The 16,916-nt window shown below is 39.5% G+C and overlaps 1 protein-coding gene across 2 annotated transcripts in view; it reads right to left on the bottom strand.

Annotated features, from left to right (window-relative positions):
* Positions 1 to 16,211, bottom strand: part of LOC138010834 (angiopoietin-1 receptor-like) — a 26,033-nt gene extending 9,822 nt beyond the window's left edge. The window contains exons 1-9 of one of the 2 annotated variants that reach the window (XM_068857828.1): positions 16,054 to 16,163; positions 14,771 to 14,819; positions 11,573 to 12,773; positions 10,233 to 10,345; positions 8,335 to 8,393; positions 7,223 to 7,395; positions 6,396 to 6,698; positions 3,732 to 3,892; positions 2,496 to 2,715 (exon numbers count right to left, since the gene is read on the bottom strand). In XM_068857828.1, the coding sequence (XP_068713929.1) occupies positions 2,496 to 2,715; positions 3,732 to 3,892; positions 6,396 to 6,698; positions 7,223 to 7,395; positions 8,335 to 8,393; positions 10,233 to 10,328 (1,012 nt within the window). In that variant the 5' untranslated portion in view covers positions 10,329 to 10,345; positions 11,573 to 12,773; positions 14,771 to 14,819; positions 16,054 to 16,163. Of the gene's footprint in view, positions 1 to 2,495; positions 2,716 to 3,731; positions 3,893 to 6,395; positions 6,699 to 7,222; positions 7,396 to 8,334; positions 8,394 to 10,232; positions 10,346 to 11,572; positions 12,774 to 14,770; positions 14,820 to 16,053 lie in introns of both variants that reach the window. The other variant, XM_068857827.1, reaches the window with a different exon arrangement.
* Between the last annotated feature and the right edge of the window lie 705 nt (positions 16,212 to 16,916).

The raw sequence follows: 16,916 nt of genomic DNA, 5'->3' as shown, positions 1-16,916 counted from the left end.
GCAATAAGAAAATGGGGGTCACCGTATTTGTTTACGTGTCAGCAGGCTCTTAAAATGGGATATTTTTACTGATTGCGCGTGAAAAATTCATAGAGAATTAAGTCTTGGTTACTAAAAAGGTACGAAATTTTATTTTGAAAATAAAGCTTCTTTTATTCAAATAAGCAGTATTTCTTCATGTACGCCGTTTTTGATTGCCTGGTTGTAGGAATAGTGCACTTTTTGGAACAGTCCTCGCCTTGGCCAAAATACACCCAGTACGGCACTGTTTTCAAAAAAAAAATAAATAAAAAAAAAAAATGAGAGAAAGGAACATTTATTTCGCTATCGGGCTTAGTTTGAGGGAAATCTCTTGCGTTTTGTACGCGAACGTGCTCATGTGCGCGCGCTAATGACGCGAAAATCGTGTGCAGTAGGGATGCGCAATGCAATCCTAAAGAATTACCTTAAATGATATGGAAATATCTGGAACAAAACGTTTTATTCTAGTTTTATTTAGGGAGGCAGCTTGGTCCAGTGGTTTGAGACAATAAATTGGACATCTTGGCAATTAGTGAGACGTGGTTTTCGGATAAAGATGCCGCGGTGAAAACTGAATGTACTTCCGATGGTTACAAGTTGTATGATGTACATAGATCCGGCCGTAATGTTGGAGGTACAGCTTTGATCACTCGTTCAAATATAATTGTCAAGCAGGTTGTTGCTCCTACGTGGTGCTCTTTTGAACTCTCGGAATGGATTTTAATTGATGGATCTTTTCGCTTACGGCTTGCTGTCGTCTATAGACCTCCTTACTCTACAAAGCATCCTGTAACAATTTCTTCCTTTGTTTCCAAATTCTCCCAGTACCTTGAATCATTTGTTTTAAGCACGGAGCCCATATTGTTATGTGGTGACTTTAACATCCATGTTGATGTTGAGGATAAACCCGATGCAGAATCATTTGTGGACCTAATTGATTCTTTTCGACTAGCTCAACATGTCCACTTTGCAACTCATGTTAAAGGACATATACTGGATTTAGTCATAACCAGGAAAATGGACAGTATCATTCAAGACACACCAATTTTAGGCTCCTTTCTATCCGACCATGCAACTGTATTGTTTAACTTAAAAGGTTTTAAGTCAGAATCATCTGCCAAGGAGGAAGGAAACTGCTGCCTTAACTGCCATGGAATCATGCATTGCTGATATCAGTCAGTGGATGCACACGGATAAGTTAAAACTGAATTCAGATAAGACAGAATGTCTTCTAATTGGAACGCGACAACAACTTCAGAAAGTCAGCAACATCAGTATGTTATTGGTTGGCGATTCCCAAATTGCTCCATCATGTGAAGTTCGAAACTTAGGAACCTGGTTTGACTCGAAAATGAGTATGCTTAGTCATATTAACAGAACTTGCTCATCTGCTTTTCATTATCTTTATAACATACGTAGAATTAGGAAATATTTAAGTCGTCCAACTACCGAATCATTAGTTCATGCTTTTATAACCAGTAGAGTAGATTATTGTAATAGCCTATTATATGGCCTCCCGAATTCACATATCATGAAACTCCCAACGTATACAGAATGCCGCAGCTCGGCTGGTCATAGGAGCACCAAGATTCTGTCATGTTACACCATTGCTTTTTAACCTTCATTGGCTCCCGATTAGTTACCGCATAAAGTTTAAGATTTTGCTTTTGACATTTAAGTGTTTATATGGTCTAGCTCCTAATTACCTGATTGATTTAATTTGCATCAAAAAGCAATCCAGATACTCCCTTAGGTCAAACGACTCTTTATTACTTGAGTTACCTAGCATTAAGACCCGTCCAACCCTTGGCGATCGTGCATTCCAGTCAGCTGCACCTTATCTTTGGAATGCATTACCTTCAACAATTCACAACATAAAGACATTGGACACTTTTAAGACTGCTGTTAAAACTCATTTTTTTCATTTAGCTTTTAAATAGGTTTTTCTATTCATGTCTCATTTTTAATTTAGCTTTTAGATAGGTATATGGTTGTAGTTTTTAATAGTTTCTTATGTTTTTAGTTTTTAGGACAGTTTGACATAATTTCATTTTAAAATATTGTGTAGCGCAGCTGAATATATTCATATAGAGGTCTGCGCTATATAACTGTAATTATTATTATTATTATTATTATTATTATTATTATTATTATTATTATTATTATTATTATTATTATTATTATTATTATTATTAAGTGCACTTTCACTATTAGCCAATATAAAAAAATACCATAATAGTCTTTGTTTTTCCCTCCAAAAGTTTGCATATGTACTGTTTCCAGATTCTCTTGGAACCATTGTAAGTCCCAAGAGAAAATAAAAACAGTTCTTATGCAAAATCTTGGAGGGACAGAAAAAGAGTATTGTGGTATTTTTGATGGTGGCTAATTACGAAGGGTGAAGGTTGGGGGGAAGGAAGGGGGGGGGGGGGGGGGGGGGAAGGGGAGTCTAATCGGCGTATCTGTTTGCTCACCTTTCACTGCTTTTACCGCGCATGGTGTGGCGTCATGTTTTTCTCGAATAATTTCTCCCCTGTACACAACTCCAAAAGCTCCAGAACCAAGTTCGTCCATTAAGTTGATATTCTCATATGGGATTTCTGTCCAGTTAACCTCAGATGGTTTGTAGGAATCGTTAACGAACGAGAACGTCAAGCCCGTTACATTCTTTTCTTCATATCGAAGTACGGAATCCTAAATAAAACAACAACAACAACAACTGATCAATAATAGCAGGAAGAAGTGCAACAACAGGAATTCGAGACAGTGCTTTTTTTGCATTTGCATAAGTGATATTTGATCGTTCATTTTATCTCTACACTATGTAAAGGAAAAGCGATGCCTGGAAACTCTGTCAACACCTAATCTTCATTTTTAGCATGATTACAACCCCATTTTCAATTGGCATTTGTTTTTTCGATGCAAATGCCTTAACCTGTTCAGATCCTAGCTTTATCCCTTCCCCAAGAGGTTGAAATGGAGATAATATCACTCTGATTGGCTGGTTTTCGGTCCGGATTTTACATTGCGGACCATTACTATGGAAACGGTGCGTTACTGTATTTTTTTAAGCTGAACGAAACAAAGTTTTTAAAAAGCTATTATACTTATGTTTTACATCGCAACAGTACAATTTTAGCAAGCAGAGAAGTATCCGATAGCTCAAAGAAACGATACCATATAATAAACAACTTACTAACCTCACTTTCTCGGGACCGTACTGGCGAATATTGGCTCTCGGTCGTTTTTGCACGAACTCGCTACGCTCGGGACATATTGCCACGACCTCGGGCCAATATTGCCGAGTACGTTTAGCCTGCGAGCAGGTTCTCCGAGGGACTGAGGTTGGAGGTACAGAGAGAGCCTGCTCGCAGGCTGCAGTACGTTCGGTTAGTTATTCCTGCCAGACGGACCTCCACTACATTACTACTTGTCAGAGGAGAGGGCTAAGATAAGACAATACATGGCAAACCAAAGCCAGTACATGTTAATTCAGTTGCCTTTATCAACTTCGAAAGTCTATTAACATTCTGCAAATATTAAGGCACGGCTCGTTACCTATATGAGATGACCTCCTTGATTACTTGAAGAAACGAGAAGCAAACACGCATCATGTTTTCAATAACTCGTAAACTACTTTCTTCAACACAAATAAAATGGAAAGAAAGGTCCAACAAAGAAAGTCATGGTAAAAGTTGAAGGTAACTCACAAGTTCCTTGGGGTTTCCGAAGCCCTCTAATGCCCTTCGTTCAGCTTGGCGTTTACGTCTCTCTGCTGCTCTTCGACGAAAGCAAACTATGCCACCAATAATTATAGCAATAAAAAATATGACTCCAAGGACTATAAGAAGGATGATCCAAAAGGGAGGAGCTAAATTATAAAAAACAGGAAAGAAAATAACAATCTTTGAAAGTCATGACGTGTCATGTTGCCCTTGTTAAAATCAACTGTAAATTATCTATCATTGTGAAACCTGCCCGTTGAAGTCTGTTGTTCGCACGCATGTATGGATTTTTTTTATCTTTTTTTAATCATATTCTTTACAATTAGTGTTATGGGTAATTTTGCTCTTCTTTTCGTTTTTTGAAGGTATATTCTAGTTTTGTAATCACTGTGTATCCATATAACTTATTTGCAAGATTAATGTAATAATTCTTACCATTATTATATTTCCTCTTTCACTTCACCCGCCAATTAGCTATTAGGGAACTTTAGCAACGACAACAGCGACGGCAACAAGAACGTCAGAAATTTGCATATTTCGGCTCCGTTCAGACTAGGTGACCGTGCCTGGGCATCAGTTTGAACATAGCTTTTTGTTGGTGCCCTAGCAAACATTTCAGCACCGTGACCGGGCATGGGCACTACCTCCCAAGTTCCCGTTTTCTGGAAAGGGAACTTGTCTGAACACGCTTCCGTCAGTTCCCGCGCTTTTTTTCCATGCTTCCCTGCGATGCAGTCGCGATAATGGCGGCCGGTGCAAAGTGGGCGACGGAAGAAATCATTGCGTTGTTATAACTGTGTTGCCTGAACAACTTCCGTTTTAGTGCCCGGCCACGGTGCCGTGGAACGCAAACCTAGTCTGAACTGGACCTTAGTTAGCAACACAATAGCTTCGCACGCTATGCACGTGCTTTTTCATTTTTGTCTTTTTCTTTGCCGTCGTCAGCAAAACAACAACGTGAAGTGACTGAACGTCATCGCTTGAAGATAAAATTTCCTTTTCTCCCATAAATTGATCGTTTTTCGTACTTGTTTCGTTCTTGAGGGTTTGTCACGTTAAAAAGCATGGAACAGTCGCGAAGCGATTACAATAGCGATACTCACCGTTACGCCACCTATTGTCATTAATGTGCCAACCAGAGATCTATTGGCCGTCGAAACAAAAGATTATTTTGTTCTGTGGTTGGCAAAAATTAAATACTAAAATAATTGTTTATAAACAGTCTACTATAACGCGAATTCACATTTTACGACGACGTTCTCGTTGCCGATGCCGTCGACGTTGCTAAAGCCGCCCATTGTTAACTGCGGGCTGTGTGAATTTTCCCTCGCTTATATTTGTCTACTCGTTATTTTACATTGATACAATTATCTGTTTGCATGTGTGAATAAATGTTGTTGTTGTTGTTGTTTGTACGAGCAATTTACGAAGACACAGTACAGCTTAGATCTCTTGCACCGATTTACAGCATGCCAATGTGTCTGCGTGTGTACAGATGGTTTGCAATCATTCTCCAGACACAGATAACAATTATGTAAAAAAAAAAGGTAAATGCTTTCTTTATAGTGGAAGTGCAATTAGCTATCAGGCACTCCACTTTTAATTCTGAATGAAACAATTTACAATTAACAGAAACATGATTAAGAACTCCAACTGGCAGCAGGCAACCAGGGGCCAGTTGCTCGAAGCCTGGTTAGCGCTAACCGATGGTTAAGAGGTATCAAAACCTATAGGTTTCCATAGTATTCAAAACTGGTCAGCGCAAACCATGCTTGGAGCAACCCGTGCCTGTTAGTTATTTGCAGCAACCGCACGCAAAACCAGTGCCCTAACCACTGGACTACCCTTGAACCCGAGACAACCTCACACAAATCACACGCAAACCGCACGCAAATCCAACGCCCTAACCACTGAACCACGCTGCCTCCACAGAGTACAATTGTAAAGAACAATTGCTGGTGGACGAACAAATGGAGCTAATTAACAATTAGACCCGTAGCCCTTGCGGGCTTTGAACCCGAGGCAATCGCACGCAAAACCAATGCCCTGACCACTGGACTACGCTTGAACCCGAGGCAACCTCACGTGAACCACACGCAAACTGCACGTAAACCGAACGCAAATCCAACGCCCTAACCACTGAACCACGCTGCCTCCACAAAGTACAATTGTAAAGTACAATTGCTGATGGACGAACAAATGGAGCTAATTAACAATTCGACCCGTAGCCCGCAAGGGCTACGGGTCAATAGCCCATGAGGCAAAGCCAAATGGGCTATTGAGCCGTGACCCTTGAGGGCGAAGGGTCTAATTGTTTTAGTATCACCCAACTAGTCGGTCAGAAAAGGTAATAATAAAGTTAGCAAATGCAAGTTGAAGAAATATTTTTTTGGGAATAAAACGAAAGAAAGCGTCACGCTTTTCGCTACTCGAGGACTATTACTAATAGTTCTCTAGTAGTGTAGCCAATCCAAATGCAGGATTTGTATTAGTCCACTTGTTGGGTGATACTAATGAGAAATATTTTGTTTTTGTCCCCCAACATTTCCGCGATAAGGTAACGTTAACACCACCAATATTGCTTGAATGAATGATTGTGGTGCTACGAAGACCAGCTCTAATTAAAATTGAAAGGAGTGGTAAGCTTACGTGACTTAGGTGTTCGGTGACCTGTTTCTTCATTGAAATTGGGACCATACTTGTTTACAGCAGCAACACTAATCATGTACGTTGTTTCGGGTTTCAGGTTTTGAATCCTGTAGCTGTATTTATCTTTTCCCACGGATGCTGGTATGTCATTCGTCGAAACGTCCTTCATCTGAAATCGCCTGTGCTGCACCTTATACTCATAAACATTGAAGGATTTTAGGTCTTCAGGCGGAATCCATCGAACGCTTAGTTCGTCTGACTCTAAGTCAAATATTTCTACGTCCCGTGGATCCGGAGGAGGTGCTAAATCAAAGAAAAGATATAGATACTAACTTTATTTGTTATATGGCAAGCATTTATCAGGCTTAATGGGGCACTCTGATTGGCTGGTTTAAGATAGGGAAGGGACTTGAAGCTTAAAATTTTAGCGTGTAAACACAGTTTATTATGTATGCAAACACGAGTTTAAGAATCTGAAAACCCGAAACTCCTGTGCCGCATATTAATTCAGTCGCGTACAAACACATTGCATTCTTAAACTTGTGAGTTTTTGACGTCATTTTCTTTTCGATACAGCTCTCTCAAGATTTTAAAGTTAGTAAGGGCGGACCATTAAATAGGACAATTCCAGGTCAAATGAACAAATGCCTCTCTGAAATTAAGGCTTAAAACTTGGGTCACTTAGTGTTTAGTTAACATAGATTTGAAATCGAAACGAAAAAAAGAATAGATTTTTTTGATCATAGTACCACTTTAACACTAACTGTTTTCTGTTACATAAGGATCATCCTGACGAAATGTGAAATTCTCCATCATCGGTGACTCACCCTTAACTTCAACGTCTGGGGAAACCTTGAGCCTCTCTACAACTCCAGTTTTAGCTTTACGAATAATCGTCTGCCCAGTTTCGGCCTTCTTATCTGTTATAGTTGATTCGTTTTTGGGATCAGTAGCCACAATTATAATGATAACCCGAAAATCCACTTTTACACTTCCTTTCCTGGAAGAGAAAATGCATATAAACAATTGGCTTACGTATCCAAAACAACGACACCAACAACGTAAAAGGTGATTCCCTGGTTATGTTTTGAATTGTGAAACCCTACTGCGCACAATTTCTTGCGTCATTGGCGCGCCCATTAGCTCGCGCACGTTGATAAAATGGCGGATTTTCACTGACGCCGAGCTTAATCTGTCAAGGAATGGCTATTTGCTCCTGAACAAGCAAGATGACCCGTCTTTTTAATGGTGTTATGTACTCGCAATAGGTACACGGAAAACATATTTTAAGAAGAAAAAAGCTGGACAGTAGACGTGGTAGTATTTATATATAAATGACGTGAAAACTGCATTTGGATCCAGACACCGAGTGTGAGGTGATCATGTAGCGGTCCAATTTGCTTACAAGATCGAGCAATTTAAAATCACTTTCCTGAAAAAGTTTGACCCGGATAAACAAGTACCCTCAAGTTTTCAGCAATAGCTAGTAGCTTTTGCTATATAACTACAATTTTTCCGGTTGATCAAGTTTCGAACGCTTCTTTCGTAATTCGCTAAAAGAAAAACTGTTAAAATGAAGGACATGCAGCGCGAAATAAGCACGGTCACACCGTCTTTTTACTGCACTTTTTCAATGCCCTGTGTTTGAATATCAATTGTGCCAAGTTTGACAGAAATCTGGATTGTACGTCATTTTCAAGGGAATTACCTTAAACGAAATGGAAAGGTGATCCTCGCACAATTTACGCAATTTTCTCTTATTGACTTATTGCTTCAGCAGTTGTCACAAGAAACAATTGCATAAAAGTTTCCAGATACGTGAGAGCATGAACTTTTGATAAGCCAATAACAAAAGCTGGAAGATGAGCAGGAGAAAAAAAGTGTCTGAAGAATGGTCAAAGAAGAATGAGTTGCATAAAACAAAAAATATTGGACTTACGTAAAATTCAGCACCTCCGTTCGCACATAGCCTGGAGTATTCTTGTACACTATATCCATCTGTAATGTAAAATCAATAGCAGTCGTTGATATTAGGGACCTTTGGATCGGAGGACGACTACGACTGCGAGTTTTCTCGCGAAGAATGTTGGCCTCCAAACCGTATACACATGCTCAGTGAGGAAAACTCACACTCGTAGTCGTGCTTGTTCTCCGATCTAAAGGTCCCTATTATTCGAATGATTGACTTCTAAATTACAATACTTAACCCTTAGCCTTCATTAAGGGCCACGCCAGACAATTTTTCTCATCAATGGTGGGAGGGGAGATAGATAGATGGTTTATTAAAACACTATAACAATAACATACAATAATATAGTAATAATCAATGGATAATAAGACTGAAATTTAAATGATATTTAAAAATACTTTAAAAATATTAAAATTTACGAAGATTTAAAAGTTCTCACAGATTTGTCAATAATTAGACCATCGCAGCCATGGCGTATATGAAGGAGTTCCTTGCCCGATTAGTTTTCAAATTGGGCACATAAAAACTGCATTGTTTCCTTAAGTTGTAACTGTTGCCGCTGCGAGTTGGAGGCAACAAGTTTCTAATCTTATGATTCGGGTCCGAAAGGGTGCTGTTAAAAAGTGTGTTACAAAGCTGATCATGGTGTTCGCCCAGAGGTAAGATCCCCAAAACATCCAACCCAGTGTTATAGTTGGCGCCTGGTACTATGATCGATATGCCGCGTTTCTCTAAATGTACTAGTTCCTTTTTAAGATACTAGAGAAAGGCATGGGAAGGGGAGTGGGTGGGGGTTTAGGAATGTCAATGCAATCTCTACACCCACACCAACACTATGTCCCTATTAACCCATTCTTCCTGGAGTGACAGTTCATAGCAGAGCTCTTTTGGCGCGCGCGCGGAGCATCACTGGTAAAAAATATGGTAACCAATTTGGTCCGTACGACCGTGCGACCACCCCTCCATGTATGCCAATATGACCAGTGTCTTTTGCTTTTCGCCGTTTACTATAAATGATTTCCAATGGCAAACGTGGACACCCAGCGTCTCATTCAAAACTGCCGTACAAATGTGAACTTCATCCCATAATACAGTATTTTCGGCTGACTGAAACTCGTATTATACGCTTACCTAAATACGTAGAGCTCAACTTCGAGAACGAGTACTGTACTTGTTCTCGTACATACACTCGTTGCTGATCCTAACATTCTCTATTTAGGGCCTCGCTGGCACACTTTAAAAAAAGTTGCCCTACAATAGTTTTAAACGACGGAAAAGAAGGAAGGGATCTCGATATTGGAAAGAAAGGGAATAAGCTTCCACCCTAAAATTGACAGGTCCCTCTTTGCAAAAATAATCATAGTGTCACCCACTGACAAATCCAAGGATAACTATACCCACAACTTACCCCATACTAAAACTTAACAAGTCGGTAAATCACAAAAAGGGTTTTATGATTATATACTGAGTTGCAAAATCTTGATATTAAAACTATAAAGCAAGTCTGCGCTACTAATAGGCCATTTACGATAAATTAAAATTCAGATTGAAAGAGAAATTTGGAGGACAAAGACAAAGGAAAGTGAATGATATGCTAATATCTTTCACATTCGTTCCAACGTGTTTCTATTGTCTTTGTCCTCTCTGCCCCGTTATCAAGTCCAATATTGACATTTGGAAAGTGGCCTATTGCCGCTGGCAATTTTCTCAATGCGAGAATAGACCTATGGTAATTGAAAGTTGCATTTAAAAATAGTTTTGTTTTGAAGGAGCTGCTTGAAAATGTAGATTGCTAGAGTTTCGCGCATCAACATGATGGTAATTTTCAAATTATGCTTTCCTGCCGCCAGTTGAAACACTGTGCTTACCTCCGCCGTGAAGTTTTCCGCTGTTTCTTTGAAAATTTTTGATGACTTGTTCTGCAGCTGTGGTGTGTATTGGTAATTAAGGACTTTTATAACCATTTCCACTTTAACAAGTACTGTCAAGTGAAGGGAAAAACGAAATAAGATGCGGTCGAGTTGAAGTTTACGTTATCGATCAGGGCGGATATGGAGTTTCGAAGGGATAATAAATTAAAAGACCTTAGGTTGGTCTTCCATTCAGCCTTCTCTCTTGGTAAAAATACAAAAAAAAAGTAAAGATGTACTACTCCATCCAGCTTCAAGGTACTCCTCGGGTTTATCCATGCATGCGGCTTCATTTCGTTCGCTAGGTTTATCTGCAGCTGGATTTATCTGCAGATAAACCGAGGCATAACTGAATTTTTTGTCAAAGTTTACAGCTAAATCCAAAATGAAATTGATGCCGTTGGATACGAAGTTCCACCTAGAGTACAGCATAAAATCATGGGGGTACGGGAGAATCTGTCAAGTCTGACTTGGCACAAGTCTGAAGGGTATGAAGTAACAGCTAGCCTGAGAGGCATAACAGTTTCCCAGACCTCAAATAGGGGAGGAATAGGTAAAAAGAGCCGGCTTTTCTGCGGCCCAAAAAGCGGTGATGGGCTGAATTGAACTTGATCTAATTCGATAATTCCCCTTTGATTGGCGATCTGACTTGCTCCCTTATACAAACAAGACACCGCCGCCAGCTCTTCTCGTGCCACTTGAAGGGAAAGACACGAGGAAACAGGGCGAACTACAGGCGGCCGAGCTTCAGCCAGGCAAAATTTAAAGTTCTCAATAAAAAGCCGTACTTTACTGCCTTCTATCTCTCAGACAAAATCACATTTTTCCTGCATCAGTCACTCTCAAACTCCGGGGATGGCCACTCGGATAAATTCACTTCCCCTCGACCAAGTCTTAAAGTCGAGCGAGCATCTATTGATGAGAAAAAGCGACGAATGACTCGCTTTCGAAAAACTAATGTTCGCAATGAACTAATATCATTTTTTTTTTCCAAAAAAAAAAAAAATGTTGCTATGTTTGTTTCAGGAAAAAAAAAAATGAAATTTGGCAACGCTTATTTGCCAGGCAGGGCGCCGCCATGGCCATCTTGAATAACTGTGATTTGTAAACATTATATCAGGTATTAATTGCGGCGGCTTTTCTTTGTTCAGGTGAACCTTCCCTTTAAGGATATTTTCCAATATAAGTTATGTGTGACTTACAAATCCCGGCCAACGCTCCTACGCTAACTCTTTTTTTTTTTTCTCACGAGTGGCTTCGTAGGGAAACTTATAAATAGAAACCGAAGAATCTCTCACCTTTGACGGTAACATTGAAAATGTACTTTATATTGTCATGGTCACTTTCACAAAAGAATATACCAGCGTCTCCAACGGAAGCTGAGGTAATGCGAAGCTTGGTTTTTTCATCTTTCAAAACTCGCGACTGCGTTTGCACAGCTTCACCGTCTTCACGGGACCACTTCGGCGAAGGTGCCTCTTTTGATGTCGTGCAGTTAAGATCTTTATCTTCGTCCTCGGTTAACGATACGTTTATTCTTTTTTCCGTTGGCCCAACCGCTAACAACAAAAATGGTATAGTGGACAATAAGCAGTGAAGATAGTAATGTCTCACAGAGAAAGAAACTTGCGCTGAAGCCCATGCGCTGAAGGACTACATGTGCAATCGGTGATTTAGCTTAGCGTTTCACCCTATCACAATCTTACAGGGAGATAACAAAAGAAAAACTTTCTTGTCTGTGGCTGCAAAAGTATGCGAATGATGTCGTTTTGCCTTGTCGTGAACAAAAAATTTACCACGACAAAAACGCATCCGCGAGTAGTAATCAAGAAAGTGGTATGTCTGCCTGTTTTTGTTTTTTTTTGTTGTTGTTTGTTTTGTTTTGTATATATATATTTTTTTTGTTGTTGTTTTCTTAAAAGCGTCTCTTGCAATCTTTTAAGAACAGAAAATGCATAATCTTTCAAGAGTCTTGTCACCTCTATCATGGTGCCAGCTCGGGCGTTCCATCCCTACATCCGGACATGTGTCATAGTATGTCTTAAAAGCGTCTCATGCAATCTTTTAAGAGCAAATATTGGACAAAACTGAGTAGGACTTGAAAGTGCATAATCTTTCAAGAGTCTTGCCACCTCTATCATGATGCCAGCTCGGGCATTGTATCTGGCGATCTTGAAAGAGTAATCTTTCAAGTGTGTAGTGAGGCAAGATCTGTCTTGGAAGAAATAGCTTCTTTCAAGAGCAAATTAAACGTCCCTGAACCACGGAATCTGGCAACGGTAATTACTTCATAAATTTATGAGTTATGACTAATCGAAGTTCCTACCAGTGCCGTGATATTTCGGTCGCGTGCATTCGGTCGGTTCTGAAACCCTATATCAGTAAAGTAGGCATGCTCATAGAAAACGAAAATTTCACAATGTCAGGAAAAAAAAACAAAAAAAAAATATACTTATCTCGTCAATAATCGCTCCTGGTCAATCCAACACTGTGCAAGTTCTAGAATGACAACATCATCATCATGATTATTATTATTATGAATTATTATAGTACATTTGATTTTGACAATAGCACGCCCCTCAAACCGAGTTACAAAAACATTTTGTAGCTTCAGAAACAACGTCAAGCTATAAATATATAGGCTTTCAGCCGCACCCTACGAGGCAGCCCTCCAATACCTGCTAAGCGCGACAATTTAGGGTTTAAACAAAGTTCATCGTAAGGAGCCCTAAAACTATATTTTTTTTAGGACTGTAGAACTTTGATCTACTTCCGGGTTAACAAATATGGTCTGAAACGAGGTATCGCTGCCATGCTGTGTTTTATGTTCATCAAAGTGAAAGCAAGCATAGCGCTGAAGAGAAGACCTATGAAGATACTTTTGTTCGCAGCCAACCCACCGGCTAACCTCCCATCACGAATCCTGCGCCAAAAGTAACCGGCTCTCTTACTGATTATTACGAGTGAAAGATACTGACTAGCGGGAAGAAAAAAACAAAAAAAAAAAAAAACAGAGTTTTGTAATTTAACTTGCGTAGTTAATCAAGGATTAGTGAGGTTCGTTCCATTCCTCTTTTATCATCGACGAGGCATTTCAAACGAGGCATTTGAAACTATGGGGACAATCGTTTCGTACCCTTTTCTTGTGTTTATTCAGTAATAAAGGTATCACACAATACGGTATTTTGACTGTTATCACGTTGCTAAAATGGCATTTTAATTCAACTTAAACGACATATAACCTACTTCAAATGCAAAGAAACAAACTCTTTAAACATGCAGAGAAGTTTCAGAATAGTCGAATCTGTGAGCCGAACTTCTCAATACAGTTTCCGATATCCACTTGACTGGCAAGACCCTGAGAATTCGATTTTTTTTTTTTTGAGAATTCTCATAGCGGTACCTAGCAAAACAACTGAAAGCTAACCGTTTTCAAAGTGGTACTTAAACCTAAATATTGTTAGATCAGTGCTGCTTAGCTCAGAAACGCGATTTCTTCTTGAACTGTAACTGTGATTCTGTGTGTTTTCATTATACTCGACCCAGGTGCCCATCTTCCAAGGGCATCGGTAAGCTTGACCCACGCCCCCATCGTCCAAGGGCATTCTGAGACATGGAAACAAGTCTGATTGATACCCCAGGGACATCCTGTGAAAGTGGCACGATTGGAATGCGTTCTCCTCTAGCGCAATTGCCTGATAACGGGAAATACCATAATACTCTTTGTTTGTCCACCCAAATTTTAAATAAGCATTGTTTCCAATTTCTCTTGGGACTTTCCAATGGTCCCAAGAGAAAACAAAACAATGCTTAATCAAAATTTGAGTGGACAAACAAAGAGTATTATGATGTTTTACGTTTCGGCCAATCAGTCTTTTGGCAGGCTGACTCGGCTGCCTACACTGAAAGGTGGTAAATTTCGATTAACTAATGGTTTGGGCCAAGCTTCGTTTGAGCATGAGCTACAATCCTGGATAAAAGTGTTGGGAAGATTGCGTCACTTTTGAAATAAAGGGATTGACGCGGATATTTATCGTCGAAACGTTTTCCGAAGAACAGTTGTCGGAATACAGTGTTGTTTTACTTCCTGTTGCCTACGACCATTTACAAAAGTGGTACAATATTGATTTGGGCTGGGGGGAGGGAGGGGTTTCCGCAAAAGTATTTTTTGGACTTTTTATCTTTGAAAACACTAAACGTGTCGTTACCAGTGTCCTCTGTACTTGTAAAGGCTTGGGAAGGTAGCGTCACTCTTGAGATAGCCCCCCTCCCAACCTTATCAATGTTGGATTTTGCACCAAACAAACCAACATTGAATGTGGAGAGGAAGGAGGGGGGGGGGGGGGGGGGCGTAACAAGAGCATGCTCTTTCCCAAATAGTTTAGCCAATAGTTAGAATAATCGAATTAGGTGTGAAGTGAAGTGATGCGCGCAACCTTTCAAACAACTTTTGACCAGGATTGTAGTTTTCGTTAAAGGAATGCAAGCCTACTCACATGAATAACTTAAGATACGCAAACGCACTGGACTCTCCATCATTTGGACCTTTTGAAGGACAGAATGCATTCATTAATTAACAGGAAGTTAATGCAGCTGTGTATGTTGCTTGTTTGCATCACGAGAAAAAACATTAGTCAGCTCAGCTTATATCGCTTGCAAACCCGTCAGGCAATTGAAGCCAAAATTTATATTCAAAACCAAAATTAAATAAAGGGCGAGTAAAGGGATTGACGCGGAAATTTATCGTCGAAACGTTTTCCGAAGAACAGTTGTCGGAATACAGTAGCTGTTATTCTTATGCAAATAAGTAATTGCGAAATCAGCAGTTAGCCAAAGTGTTAATCAACCTAATGAGCTTCGCATTCAATGGGCAAGCCATCAATAGCAGTTCCTGCGAGATCACGAGGTCAGATTCTAACATTGTCCCATAGCTTTGGTTTGCATTCCGCAAATATTATAGTCGTTCAAATGAAACAAGAATATCAGCTGTATTAAGAAATATGCAAAAATATTAAACGGCATTTTTACCAGTGATAATGAATTCGTGTCCATGTTAATTGGGTTTAGGAGAATACTCCTTCAGCAATACAAAGATTAACCTAACGTATTTGCCTTGTTGAAATTGTAAAATTCATTTGCTCATTTCTCTGCTTCAAACGGAAGAAACACCACAGCATTCGTATCCAAATCGAAACATACAGGAAAATAAACTCAAATGAAACAGGTAACACTTTCTTGTGTCGGTCAAAGAAAGATAATAAGTATCACAACCAACGACCCGTTTTACATAATTAATTGCCGTTCAATGGTATTAAGCAACGAAAATTGACAACAGACAACGACACGCGGAAACCAAATGTTAGCTTTTAGCTCTTTTTTTCAGGGTACTAGTTAACAGCAATGCATCTGCGTTTCGCTGTCTGTGTTCATGTTCATATCGATGTTGATTCATAGAAGTGTATAAAGGCGGAAAGTTCGTATTTGATGAAAGCCTTCAAGGCGGCTACGGTCAAATTACAACCAGCATTGAAAGAGCATAAAAAGTCTACTAAATGACGGTTGGATATCGCTTGATGTTTCAATCTTCTTCCTTTTTTCTTTTTTTTTTTGTAAATTAGCGAAACTTTTGCTTTGTTCCGCATTGAACATCGATTGCCCTTTTAATTAAGTTATGCTATTGCTTACTCTTTGTGATAGCTGACTCGAAATTTTCCTCGTCTTGCAAGACATTGTACGATTGAGTTATACCTTGTTAACATGTACCCTGATCTATTCGTACCTTGAAAACTGTAGACCTTCAAACATACGAAGGATTTCCGGAAACGGATCCTCTCCCTTTCTGTTGCAAACTTCTTTACAAACAACAAGAGCCTCAGAACAACGACTGAAATGTTTGTCTTTAACCTTACGTGAGCTTATGTGCAGACGTCCCCTCAGTTATCTTTTGTTACACGTTTGAATATAAGAAGGTGGGTTCGATCACATGTTTCTTCCTCAAAAATATTCTCTATATATGCACCCTTTGCTTACTCCTTTGCCATATGACTGGCTACATAGTGTCTCAAATACTATTTGTGGAGAAATGTGTTATTGCTGAGTCAAAATTGAAGGCGTCAAGTATTTTTTCAGTGCCTACTTCCTGGCACTTACGCAGGTGATCAAAAGCTGTTTTCTTCTGGTCATTGAAATATTTTCTTGCCTTGGGACACGGAAATATTTCATCGTCACGGCGCTGTTACACTGTGAAATGTTTCGTACAACTTGTCTCGCAATGTTTTGGCGACATTGTGAAGGAAAAAGGTACACGAAACATTTCACAGTGCAATCAAGTGCAATCAAGGTTAAGCTGTTCTTGGAAACTTTCATGTAAACATGCTCCAAACCCTTTGCCCTTCTTTTGGATATTCCATTGCCATTAGACATGCAGTCGATTGATCTACTTAAAAATGGAATTCTTTTTTTTTTTTTTTTTCTCATTGATGATTTGTGAGAGGGCAGGGCTGAATTAAATCAATAACTGTTGAAAGTCGTCGTTTTCTGGTCTTTTTTAAGCCCTTCTGGATATTACAGGTCAATAAATTGCTTGCTATGCACTGAATCAGAATAAGAGCATTTGTCGAGGTGAATCTTTGCTGAACAGAA

The sequence above is a fragment of the Montipora foliosa genome, chromosome 7 (genome assembly GCF_036669935.1).
Source record: "Montipora foliosa isolate CH-2021 chromosome 7, ASM3666993v2, whole genome shotgun sequence".
Taxonomy (NCBI): domain Eukaryota; kingdom Metazoa; phylum Cnidaria; class Anthozoa; order Scleractinia; family Acroporidae; genus Montipora; species Montipora foliosa.
This window is presented reverse-complemented; position numbering and strand designations above follow the sequence as displayed.